A 14,178-nucleotide genomic window follows, 5' to 3' on the forward strand; every position below is an offset into this window, starting at 1 on the left:
ATCCTCCATATTCCGCTGGTACGCATAGTACCCTCACCAGCAGTCGAGCTCTTTTGCCCCGCCATAAGTAGTGTTGAATCATTCTGTCCAGCTCTTTCTCGTCCTTCTTATTCAGGTATAACAGCATTGTTTGTAGGACGTATAACCACCTCGGGGCAATGATCATGTTGTATAAGGCTATTCGGCCCAACAAAGAGAAAGGCAATGCTGTCCATGCTTGTAGGCTATTTCTTGTATCCGTTAGCAGTCTTTGTATATTAAGATCATATAGTTCCCTCCTCTCTGCGGAAACCAGGACTCCCAAATATTTAAATTTACCTTGAGCTATCTGGAAAGGTATCTGCCCTCCCCTTGCTCCCCCCTCCCCTGCATGTCCTATCTGCAGTACCACCGATTTTGATAAATTTAACTGAAATCCTGCTATATGTCCATACTGCCTAATGTGTTCTAATAGGACCTCTGTAGATCTTTGTGGGTTGGTCAACGTTAGCAGCAAATCGTCCGCATATGCCAGCACTTTTATTGACTGCTCCCCTACTTGGACCCCTTCAATTGTTTGTTCTGCTTTCAGGGTGCGCAGTAGAGGCTCCAATTCCAGGATGAACAGCAGGGGACAGAGGGGGCAACCTTGCCTAGTGCCCCGCTCTATTCTAAATTCACTACCCTTCAGGCCATTTACCAGTACTCGCGCCGTGGGGTGACAGTAAAGAACCTTAATTATTTCTAGAAACTTACTAGTAATACCCATATGTTCAAGCGCCTGAAACAGGTAACCCCATTGCACCCGATCAAACGCTTTTTCCGCGTCTAAGCTGAGTACCCAAGCCGGCTCAGCTTTCTCTATGCATACTGCCATTGCCAAAAGTAATCTGCGAACATTTTGGGTAGTTTGTCGACCTCTCACAAATCCTACTTGTTCAGTACCTATTAAACGAGGTAGGCAGTCAGCCAGTCTTTCGGCCATCACTTTGGCTAAGATTTTAATATCTACGTTAAGAAGTGATATTGGCCTGTATGCATCTGCTCTATCTGGTGACCTACCCGGCTTGGGAATTAATGTAATCAATGCCTGATTTGCATATGGAGGGAACTGGCCCGCAGCTATTACACCCTCATAATATTCCAACAAGGAAACCAACGCTTCTGGGGCCAGCATTTTATAGTATTCCCCCGTGTAACCATCCGGGCCCGGGGCCGATCGGAGCTTTAACCCCTTAATCGTTCTTTTCAATTCCTCTAGGGTCAAAGGAGCATTTAATCCCTCTTGCTCCTCTTCGGTCAACCTATCCAGGCCAGCTTTCCTCAAATATTGCTCTGTTATTTGTACTTCACTTGTTGGCCCGGCTGCATATAGCTTGGCATAGTGCTCGTCAAATATCTGTGCAATCTCTTCTCTAGAATTAACCAATGACCCCGCCTGATTTTTTACCGCTACAATGGCCCTAGACCCCCCCCAGTTCTTAATCTCTTACTAACAAGGGACCTGCTTTATTTCCAAATCTACTTAACTTATATTTGTAGCATATAGCAGACCGTGTCTCCCGTTCATGCAGAAGGGTGTTCAGCGCCACCTGAACCGCCCTCAATCTTTCTAAGGACTCAGGAGTGAGCTTGCGCATGTGCGTACGTCTGGCCCTCTGAAATTCTCTCTCTAAATGTAAAATACTAGCTTGTTGTCGCTTGTGCCGGGCACTACAGTATGCGATAATATCTCCCCGTATTCACTGCCTTGGAAGCATTCCAAAACAAAAACCGGTTGTGTTTCTGTGTGCACCCCATTGTAAGTAATATATGTGTCCCATTTCTCTCGCAGATATGCTTGAAATTGCGCATCTCCTTGCAGATATGCCGGGAACCGCCATCCCTTACCCCCTTCCCTATCCGCCGGGACAGCAATATCCAGCCACACCAGCGCATGGTCCGAGACTTCCTCGGGACCCACTTCTGCAGCTTGCACCCAGGGGAACACGGTGGACTCCAACAATATGTAATCTAAACAGGCTAATGTGCCATGCGCCCGTGATCTGTGGGTGTATTCCCTATCCCCAGGGTGCAGGATTCTCCAGGCATCCACCAACCCCAACATTCTCCGGAGGGCACTGAAATCTTTACGCCTGTGTCCTTGGTAATGTGGAGAGGTGGGGCTCGATGTATCCAGCTCAGGGTCTGAGGCCATATTGAAATCCCCAACAACTATCAATTTTGCCGTTTTATACTGCAAGCAGGCGCTTCCCAGGGCCGCATAAAAACCCGGCACATACCCATTAGGGCCATATACATTTACCAATATAAACTCCACTCCTTGTATCCAAATCTTCAAAATAAGATACCTCCCCTGTCCTCCGTGTGTTAACACATCAACTTTGCACGAGAGCCCTTTCCTAATCAAGACCGCCAGGCCCCCTCTCCGCCCCTGCGCAGCTACTGCATAACACTCTCCCAACCAGGTCTTTTTCAATTTAGTATGTTCCTGGTCATTCAACCGCGTTTCCTGCAGACAAGCTATATCTGCTTTGTGCCTTTGTACCGCCTGCAAGATCTTGTAACGTTTCGTGGGGGTGCTAATCCTCCCCCACGTTCCATGATATTATCCATGCTGGCATGATGTTTCTAAAACTGCCTGCGCGACCAACCCCTGAGCTCCTTTTCCATCTATTTGGCTTCTCCCCATTATCAGCTGATCTTCCTTTTGTGTACCTATACCAACTAACTTCATATATCTCCATCTTCTTTGCACGTTTAATCTGGTGATATTTAATAACCTCCCGTTCCATCTACCATTTCCCCCACCCGAACCCACCCTCCCATGCTTCCTTTTATCTACCACCCTTTCCATACTCTAGGCCCAACCTAGTTATGGAACTGAATCACGCTATTCGGCTAGTGACCCCCACCCGCCATACTCAAATATGTGTAGATTGCTTTTCTCTCTACTCACGTATAGTCCAAACTCTGTGCCCCCTCTGTGTTAAGGCCTGTTATCTTGTGTCCTGCAGCTTCTTCGAGCTCCATCAAAATTCTGCCTGGGGGTGGCTCCTGGCTTGCCAGTTGTTAGCCGGGGTGTTAGAGGCTATAGCAGCTACATTTTGAAGGCACATGGGTCATCCCTTTCCCTGCCTTACCCATGCCTCAATCTATCCACCCTATCAGATTAACTGTTCACTCGTCCTCTAGATTGTTCACTTGTCTTTAGATTGCTCTCTTGTCTTTAGATTGTAAGCTCTTTGAGCAGGGACCGTCCTTCTATGTTTAAATTGTACAGCGCTGCGTAACCCTAGTAGCGCTTTAGAAATGCTAGTTAGTAGTAGTAGTAGTGATGTCCTTGTCCCGGAGGAATTTTCGTGCGGCCTCCACGGTCGGAAACGTATGCCATTGGTCTTGTAGCTGCACCTTCAATTGTGCTGGATATTGTAGAGCAAAGCGGATTTTTTTGCTGATTAACGCAGTGCACAATGGGTGGAACTGCTTACGCTTTGCTTGCACCTCAGTTGAGAAATCTTGGAATATTAAGACGTTCCTCCTGTTATATTTGAAAGTCTCCCTCTTCATGCGAAAGCCTTGTAGGATTTCTTGCTTGTGCCTGTAGTTTAACAGCTTGGCTACCACAACTCGAGGTCTTCCCTGCGCCTCCATCTTTCTCCCCACTCGGTGGGCCCGCTCCACCACCACTGGCCCCATAGAATCTGTTAGGGCCAGTTCCTTCGATAGCCACGTCTCCAGCCATACCTCCAGATTACGTTCCGGGAGCGATTCAGGGAGTCCCACCAGACGTATATTGTTTCTGCGGGAACGATTCTCCAGATCTTCCAACTTGGAGGCATGTGTTTCCATCTGCTGTTGCAGGTTGGTTATGTCCGGCCCGTAAGCACGCGCCTCATCCTCCATCGCCGCTATTCGCACTTCCGCGTCGCTCACGCGGGTTTGCAGACCTGCCAGCGTGGTTTGGATCCCTTCCAGCTTTCTATCGAGCACTGCCCATTTAGGCTCCCACGCTCTTGTCATTGCGGAGGTGAGTTGTTCCAGCTGGGCCTCCGAGAACACCACCGGAGCCTCGTGTGCGCCGTCCGCCATTTTGTTTTCGCCGACCGCGACTTTAATTTTCTCTTTTTTAGTGGTCTTCAGCGCTTTTGTCGCGGGTGTGCTGCGGAGATATCTACCCATGTGGGGTTCACACACTTCGCTGCAAAAAATATTTCGGCTGCAATCTTTAATTTATGCTAATTGCGGGTGAGGGTTCCGGAGCCCAAGCAACCGACTGCTGCTTAGCTCATAGCACCACGTGATCCCCCGTGGTGCATTTTTTTATTAAAGGATGCTGCACATAAAGATAGCTATTTTATTTATATTTAGCGAATGCCTTTTCAGCATTATTTCATGGTTAGTTATACTCAGGGTTTTTTCTATTTTTTTGTTACATTTGTACCCCGCGCTTTCCCACTCATGGCAGGTTCAATGCGGCTTACATGGGGTAGTGGAGGGTTAAGTGACTTGCCCAGAGTCACAAGGAGCTGCCTGTGCCTGAAGTGGGAATCAAACTCAGTTCCCCAGGACCAAAGTCCACCACCCTAACCACTAGGCCACTCTATTTTCCTGTCTCTGGACGTTTATGATACTAGTTTTGTATCTAAGTCAAATGAATGATAAAGGATAATGTCATGAAATAAGGAAAATTGCTTTACAAGGTGGAGCTGACACCATGTACACAGAAAAAAAATTAAGGGAAGCTACAGGCAGCTCAACATTAGAAAGGCTCACATCTATGTCTGAAATTCCTTTCAGTTTCTTCAACATCCCACTACACCTCCCCAAGTTAAATGTATTTCATATTGGCATTTCAAAAAAATGTATACAACATTCCCTCCTACATTAAAAAAGGAAAAAAGTTGTACTCATGAGGAATTCCCACACTACCTTCAAGTTTACCAAGTTTTCAGGATATCCACCGTTGGACATATCAGCATATAATACAATACATACTAATATTTTTTGTGGCTATCCTGAAAGTTTGAAAAGTTAGGGTTCCCAGAGAACAGGTCTTGTCAGCCATTACTCTCAACATACCTGTCTCCTTCCAACTTGGGGATATCTGAGCAGATGAAAGAATCATCTAGCCATGTCAATGTAGGTCTCCTTGATTCAACTGCAGTAGTCTGCTCTCCTGTTAATACTAGCTGCTGGATAATTGCTGGATCATAAGCATTGATCTCAAACTTTAGGTGCACCTAAATAAACCAAGAAGTAAGGATTCTGTCACAAAATTTGAACAAACTTTAGAAGGTACTACAGATTTTTCTTAAAAAAAAAAAAAAAGTGAACAAACTACCTTCATAAGTTTGGAAACATCCCATATACAGATTTTCCCTCGCTTTGTTGCTGCAGCTAAAAAATGAGGACAGCTTCCGCCACCAAAGCAAGAAATCCTGTCTGAACCATCTGTACAAGGAAACTGTGCAGGACAAGTTGCCAGAGTGACCGACAAAGGTACATTCTGGGTATGTTCACCTTTCACGAACGGACAGTTTGGTGAATGTCTCTCATGCTCTGACCTAAAAGGACATAAAAAGGTAAATAAATTTTCACTGCAAAACAAAAATTGCAGGCTAGGTAGCTTACTGACAAAATCTTGACAATAATTCATTATACTATGTTTCAAGAAGAGAAATGTAACCTTTAAGACAACAGCTTTAAACTACAAGTATATATCACTATGTGCAAAAACTAAACACTGCACTGCTCAGGACCGTTTATTCTTGCAACTTACAGTGCAGGATAACACTACTACTACTACTTATATCTATAGCACTACTAGACGTACTGCAACAAAAAGAATAACTTTCCATTTATTAAAAATCATTGCCATTTTGTGGGGTTAGGGGAAAATATTTCATTGTTAATAATGGTCAATTCAAAACAAACACTTGTAAAGCCATCCTCTTGCCGCTAAAGGGAAGCTAAACAAATTCATAAGACACTACACGAAAGTCCTTGTGGCAAAGAAAATACAGCCCAGAGTTTAGTTTTTCTGCTTTATAACAATGCTTAAATTTATAAGAGTAAATAAATGATTACAATAAAATTTATTTTATCCTAGTGTTACAGAAAATTGAATTCTTATTTATATCAGTCTAAATTTCAGTATAAGGAAAATAAAATCTCTCTCTGGCATTTCTGTGCATTTCCGTGGAAGCTTAACAAATCTGACTGCCACAAGATGTGCTTGTCAGATTACTGAAGCTTAATTTTGTCCAATCACTTAAAGCCTTATATTTTCTCTCTTACTTACCTGGTATTCTTCAACTCTGACCTCTAAGGTCACCTTCACATAATTCTGCTTCTTTGGTATTTTTCCCAATTAACTATCATTTGCCCTTTGCAACCCTAAATCTCCTGAATATCTCAACGCTCATATTTCCTTTACTGGAAGGGAATAAGTTACATGTACAAAGCTGGCTGATCTACAAAACCAAACAGCTCTATACTAAACACACTGTATTCTCTTATTTGGTTTATTGTTATTGATTTCACTAAAATAAATATAGCAAAAAATGATAAGAGAAAACTATGAAAACCGCATCATATCAATACTACAAACACTTCAAAAACATGCATCATCATGTCATGTCAATTTTCAATCACAATGACAATTAATATTCGCTTAATACCACCACCAAGAGAAAACCTTATCTGTCACTGTTGCTCTCATGGATTGCAATATACAAATCCTTAAAAGCATGGGTGATGATCAACAGAGCCCACCCAAGAATGCTTCTCCAGCTTAGTATGTGTTTTGAGTCAGTTCACTGCACATGCACACCACTTTCTGCCTGCTGTTGTCACATGGGCCCACCTCAGTCTAGTTATCCAGTTTGAGAAGAACACTCTTTGGGGAGGTGGAAGGGTTATGTGAGGACCTATATCCTACTATCCACAAAAAACACTTGCTACAGTTAATTAAATTGGTTCTCTCAGAGGAAAAGATAAGTTCTCACAGCAGGGGACCTTACCCACTATAGGCTGCATTCAATGAAAAAAAAAAAAAAGGGGGAAAATAAGGCCGGCAACAGGCATACACCAACCTATTTTTGGCTACAATTAGCGGTTTATATATCTTTTCCTCTTTTTAATTTTTCTTCTTTAAGGAAGCCTGGAACACAAAAGAAAAGGGCTTAGGGAACACGGAGTTGAATTCTAATTCCTCAAGAGGTTATAGAGGACTGAAGAGACAGACCAACTGTCACATTGGGAACAGTAGTGAGCTGTGAATGAACAGATGTCCATGTCACAGCTCTGCAAATTTCCTCCATGAAAGGTAGACCTCAACTGTCTCTGCACAGGTTCATCAAGCCCAGCATCCTGTTTCTAACAGTGGCCAATCCAGGTTATAAGTACCTGGCAAGATCCCAAAACAGTACAATACATTTTAAGCTGCTTATCCTAGAAATAAGCAGTGGATTTCCCCTAAGTCCATTTTAAAAATGACTTATGGATGTTTCTTTTAGGAAGCTATCCAAACCTTTTCATAAACCCTGCTAAGCTGCTTTTACTATCTGCTCTGGCAACGAATTCCAGAGTTTAGTTACACTCCATTTCGTTTTAAATTTACCACATTGTAGCTTCATTGCATGCCCCCTAGCCCTAGTATTTTTGGAAACAGTAAACAAGTGATTCACTTCTACCCATTCCAATCCACTCATTATTTTATAAACCTCTATCACATCTCCCTCAGCCGTCTTTTCTGCAAGCTGAAGAGCCCAAGCTGCTATAGCCTTTCCTCATAGGGAAGTCGTCCAATCCCCTTTATCATTTTTGTCGCCCTTCTCTGCACCTTTTCTAATTCTACTGTATCTTGGAGATGCGGTGACCAGAATTGAACACAATATTCAAGGTACGGTCACACCATGGAGCGATACAAACACATTATAACGTCCTCATTTTGGTTTTCCATTCCTTTCCTAATAATACCTAACATTCTATTTACTTTCTTAGCTGCTGACACACACTGAGCGGAGGGTTTCAACGTATCACACCTAGATCCCTTTCTTGGTCCGTGACTCCTAACGTGCACCTTGCATGACGTAGCTATAATTCCTCTTTCCCACATGAATCACTTTGCACTTGCTCACATTAAACGTCATCTGGCATTTAGATGTCCACTCTCCCAGTCTCGTAAGGTCCTCTTGTAATTTTTCACAATCCTCCTGCGATTTAACTACTTTGAATAACTTTGTGTCATCAGCAAATTTAATTACCTCACTAGAGACTCCCATCGCTATATCATTTATAAATATGTTAAAAAGCAGTGGTCCCAGTACAGACCCCTGGGGAACCCCACTAACTACCTTTATCCATTGAGAATACTGACCATTTAACCCTACTGTCTGTTTTCTATCTTTTAACCAGTTTTTAATCCACAACAGAACATTACCTCATATCCCATGATTTTCCAATTTCCTCTGGAGTCTTTCATGAGGTACTTTATCAAACGCCTTTTGAAAATCCAGATAACACAATATCGACCAACTCACCTTTATCCATGTTTGTTCACCCCTTCAAAAGAATTTAGATTGGTAAGGCAAGATTTCCCTTCATTAAATCCATGTTGGCTTTGTCTCATTAATCCATTCTTTTGAATATGCTCTGTAATTTTGTTCTTTATAATAGTCTCTACCAAATTTTCATGTGAATACCCCCACCTACCCCCACCTTGCCTTAACCAAATCCAAACTAACCTTTAAAACAGGATATTAAACCACATCATACTAAAATAATCTTATATATGAAATAAGGACTAAATATTTTGAATTTTTGCATTGTGTTTTGTCTCACTTAATAGTGGACTAAATAAATGAAAGTATTTACCTAGAGGAGGTTAAACCTCCTAGATTTATATTTCTTTTTCAGTTTTTTTTGTAAAATTCAGTTACTGCTTTTGCAGTCATGTTATGTGATTGTAAAATTAGAAAATTATAAATAAAGAATTTAAAAAAAAAAAGAAAAAGAAATAAGGACTAAAGATAAATCATACAACCCACTAACACAGTCAGAAATTACTGAACCTAAGAACAAATATGGAAGTTCCAAATTAAAGCTGCTTGCAGGGCCAAATGCACACAGGTAGCTGCCTAAGTGCTGACACCAGCTGGGAAAGTTTGAATAAAAGTTTTTGCTGCCTCCACAATTGTTTAAAAAAAAAAAAAAAAAAGTGTTTGACCATCATATATAACCTGAAGTTGCGCCGGATATAGCAGGGAACTGGAAATCTTCTGTACATAGAGCTCAGTACACAAAGGAGCAAACACTTTTCGTTGAGTACACACTTTAGCTGTATAGTCTTCAAAACACAACACTTTCCATTTGTCAAAGTCTAGGGTTTCCCAGCACGCAGGGCCTGCAGGATAGCTTGTTTATGCGTCAGATGCAAAACAATATAACCACAGGGGGAAATGCTATATCACCAGGTCCACTCAGATTTTAAGGGATCCTCAAAAGATTTCAAATTGTGTGAGCCAACTCTCCAAAATCTTCACAAGATCTGCATCCTTCACCGACTCAGAAAACCCCACCAGACGTAAATTATTACACCTAGTTCTGTCCTCCATATCATCCAATTTGTGTTCCAGCTGTTGGATGCGGAGCCAAAGTTGGTTCACATCTCGTGTAATACTTTGATCCTTGTCCTCCGATGCTCCAACCCAAAGTTGCTGCGAGCTGAACTCCAATTCCATGCTATCCAAATGTTCATGTGCTGCCTCAGTTCTATCATGTAATTTCAGCAATTTTGCATCAAACGCTGCTTCCACCACTGCTCTTACTTCGGTCACAATCTCCAAAGTCTGTGCAGAACTTATCAAGGGGTTCAGCAGAGCAACTGAGCCACCATCTTAGCTGAAGCTCCCCACTGTTTCTTCTGATCCCTGCAAGTCAAGTGCAACGCCATGGCAAAAATAGCTTTGAAACTATTCCCCACAACAGGCACTTCTAACTGCAGGTAAACTTTAAAGCCCATTTCTTGCAAAAAATAGTCAATATATGTGGGTATCTTGGTGAGGAGACAAAGAAGCCGAGCAAGCAGCCTCCACTCCTGCTCTAGGCGTCACGTGATCCTCTAAAAACATTTGTAAATAAAAATGTTTTTAATTTCTTTTTGAATATAACCAATGTTCCAATCTCATGCAGGGCATACGCATAGGGAAAAGAGCGGCCATGACTTCCTGAGTCACCTGGAAAGTCTGAAACAAGGTCTTGGGCCCTTGGAGTCTGTTGCACCCTCTCCAAAATGAGGGCACTTTGAAGATACTGACAACCATTGTGCTTCAGTGCTCTTGATGCCATGTTATGAGGTGTGATATTGATGCACCGTGGCCTCTTCTGGCATTCACCATGATGAAACTTCAGCACCCAAGTCTAGAACAAACCCATCCTCTTCTTTGTGTGGGACCCAGATGTTCAATCCTGATGGCCTCTATATTACTTTTAATGCCAATGCATCCCCACCACCGATGCAGCTTGAACCCAAGGGCACTGATGCTTCTGATGCCAAAAGTTACAGACAGGACTTAGCACCAAAAATATATTTTGTACTGTTTTTTTTTTCCAGCCATCACAACCCCCTGGCCATCTGTGAACATAATTTACAATGAGAGAAATCATGGTTCAGCACCAGACAATTCAAGCACTATTTATAGGTATGCAATGGATACAAGTACACTTTTTAAAGCCAAAGGAATTTTTGAGTCATTTTGTAGGATAAAAATAACTGCTGTGAAATCAAACAGCTCAAATTTGAATACAAGAACCCCAATCAATAGCCTGAGGTCTTTACTAGGCTATGTGAAAATTTAAAGAAATAAATAGATGGAACTTGAAAACAACACAAAAAACCTGACACACTAGCAGTGAAAAAGGTACTATACAACAGTGACAAAACAATTAAAAACAATTTTTATCAAGAAAAAAATGTTGTCTTGAGATGCATTCAGTCAATGTGCATCCTATACAACAAATCATCAACAGCTACAAGATGGATCCACTTAGTAAGTTAAAATATAACAAGAGGGGAAAGCATGCAGAACAGAGCATCCTTACAGAATTATTTGCTGTCTTTAGTGTGCCTCTGTCGGTAGTGCATTTTTTTTAGGGATGGGCAGCCCAAGAATGTTCATGTCATTTTTTTTTCCAGGAAAGAGGAGAGTGGTTCATTTCAGAATTCATAACTGATGTTGTCAAGTGTTCCAACTCTTTGCAAATTGAGTGTGCATCATGTGCAAACAGTGCATACTCTTTTGTAAGCATGTGTGAACAATCACACATGCATGTACAACTGGGAAACAGTGTGCACTATTACTGACGAAAGACATCCTCACAGACAACAGCCCATCCCCAACGGTTTTAATCTGTGACCAGGAAAGTAGAAGCGAGGGAAAAGGCAGTTTGAAAAGGAGCAATTCTGTGATTGATATGTCTCACTGTATCAAAGTTTCCAGACTGCAGAAACTGAAATTGCTCCTCCCATAGAAACACAGTGGGGCATATTTGAGGGGAGTTTATTTCTTTACAACTCACAATCTGATCTGGCCCATTTTCAAATATGATGCGCATTCGATATATGTTTCACGCAATGTCAAATTTGATTCCCTTAAATTTTCTATTATTTTGCTGCCACATACTTTTATTTCTATATAGATTTGAGACTTGACCCAATATGTCACAAGTTTACCTACAGGTACACTACATATTGATAAGCCCGTTCTAGTTACAGGTAGACAATTGTTAAGCAAAATGGATTTACTGACACCAAGTTGACAAACGTGAAAATAAGAAAGAACACATTCACCACACAAATTTAAACTCACCAAGGTTCATCTGTAGGCTCCCAGCAAACCAGACATACACTACATGTGAAACACATGGCTCTGTCATCTCCTGAGGAAGCAGGCTAGAAGTAGAAAAGTGAATGTTCAGCATCAGTAGCATAAATGCATTCTATTACAGTTAGTTGGTCAAAGCAACCTTTCTATTTCTCCATGCAACATAGAGAGTGAGAAAAGGAAATTCAACAAAACAATTTAAGTGGAATACGGTGACTAAACTATTTGGGCTAGAGGCTAGCTGAAACCAAATCTGTGGTGAAAATTCATAGCTTGATTTTAGCTGGAACTGAAGCTGAAACCAGCCCACCACCCTTCTCAGTGGAAAATGCACACCACCGCTCCCCCCCCCCCCCCTCCAATCTTGCAGAAAACAGAGGCAGACAAAAATATGGCTCATTTAATAATACTAAAAACAAGTCCAGAAAACTAAATATACCTTCATACTTCATATTATGAATCTGTGTTTTTAAATTTAATGAACATGAGATGATCTGAGTAAAATGGACATAAAGACTTCACTGATGCTTCTAATATATCAGAGCGAGAGCTATATGTAGAATAAAATCACACACAATTAGTATGCCATATTCAGCTAAGGAAAAAAGAACAAGTTTAAATATTCTAGTAATCACTTTACAGTTTTGTACAAAAGTTTAGGCACTCCTATGGTCAAACTGTTTCAATAAATCCCTAAGTGAACAAAAGCCGTAATTTAAAAGCAAAATTACTGTTTGCTGATATTAACAGATTGAAAGTAATATAAAAGTGAATACAGTAGGTGCAAAAGTTTGGACATCTTCCAGAAAAACTGTAATGTAATCAACTGGAATGTTGTGAGGGCCCAAAATGTTTAGCGACACATTAGGTTTTCAGTTAGTCAAGAGAATATAATTCTGTGGTAGAACAAATATCCTGATCCTTCTAACCTCTTTAGGTTGAAACTGGCTTCTCTAAACAGCTAAGCATTTTTTTTTAATTCAGTTTTATAAAGCAGAAGGCTATAAAAATTGTAATGCATTAAGCTAGCAATTTCAACTCTAAGAAATAAAAGGTTCATGGAACTGTTTAAGACAAAGCAAGATCTGAAAGTCCAAAAAAAAAATGAAATAGAACTACCCAAAATTGGTCAGGTTTGCAAAACAGAACCCACAGATCATGGCACACGACCTGATGAAAAATTTAACACACTAGACTATTTGTCCACAAATCCACAGCACAATGTTCCTCACACAGTGATCTGCAAGAGAGAGGTGACAGAATAAAACATTTTCTAGGATTTCATCACCCAAAAAAAAAAAAAAGACTATAGGATGCAAACGCACATAAGAATTGCCATACTGGTTCAGACTCATCCTGTTTCCAACAGTAGCCCATCTAGGTTACAAGTACCTGGGCAGGATGCCAAACAGTGGCAACATTCCATGTTACTTGCTTCCAGGAGTAAACAGTGGCTTTTCCCAGGACTACCTTCATAAACATTTATGGACTTATGAGGAATTTGTCAATATCTCACTTTAAACCCTGCTATGCTGCTTTTACTGCATCATCTACCTCACTTTAAACCCTCCTAGGCTGCTTAAACCACATCATCCAACAAGTTCAAGAGCTTAACTATACAATGAATAAAAAATATATTTTCTCCAATTTGTTTTAAGGTTTAACGGTTTTTATTCGGGATCAAAAAAAACAAAAAAAAAACGCATACAACTAAACAACAAGTCTAGGCAAACACATCAAGTAGGTGCATAACAAGAAAGCATGACAGAATAAGAAGCAAAAACATCTTACAGCAAAAACCAGGTAATATATGATCCCCTTTTTGTATGCGATAAACCTCACACTACCCTCCCACCTCTAAACTCCATTTTCTGTTTGTTTGTCAAGTATATAGGATCACCCCCCCCCCCCTTTCTCTACCTTAACCCTTACCTTATTAGACAACTGGGATAGCCGGTATCTTAATTATTAAGACCCCAGGCCATCTGGGAAAAGATAAACATCCAGTATATTCCAAATCCATCCTCCCCTACCCAAGCTAAGAACCCCAAAACAGTCCCTAATATAACAGTACCCACTTAGGAAACACTCTGAAACCTATTCAGTACAGCGCTTCTTGCTTTATGGGAGATAGTATGCAAGTAACTGTTCCAGATAGATATGAAACCCTTCATCCCTTTGGGGAACTCCTATCAGCCCTTGCCTCCCACAACATGAGAGTATGCAATCTTTTTCTCCAGTACCAAAAGAAGGGAAGCTCCTCTTGCATCCAATGCTTAACTATGCACTTCTTCCTCAATACATAAGCCTT

The 14,178-nt window shown here is 41.2% G+C and overlaps 1 protein-coding gene across 1 annotated transcript in view; it reads right to left on the minus strand.

Annotated features, from left to right (window-relative positions):
* The window catches only part of BIRC6 (baculoviral IAP repeat containing 6), a 965,314-nt gene that overhangs the window by 830,620 nt on the left and 120,516 nt on the right, over positions 1-14,178 (minus strand). Inside the window, 3 exon segments of the mRNA XM_030196513.1 lie at positions 5,062-5,222; positions 5,324-5,546; positions 11,853-11,935. Of these exon segments, the coding sequence (XP_030052373.1) occupies positions 5,062-5,222; positions 5,324-5,546; positions 11,853-11,935 (467 nt within the window).

This window comes from Microcaecilia unicolor, chromosome 3 (assembly GCF_901765095.1).
Source record: "Microcaecilia unicolor chromosome 3, aMicUni1.1, whole genome shotgun sequence".
Lineage (NCBI taxonomy): Eukaryota > Metazoa > Chordata > Amphibia > Gymnophiona > Siphonopidae > Microcaecilia > Microcaecilia unicolor.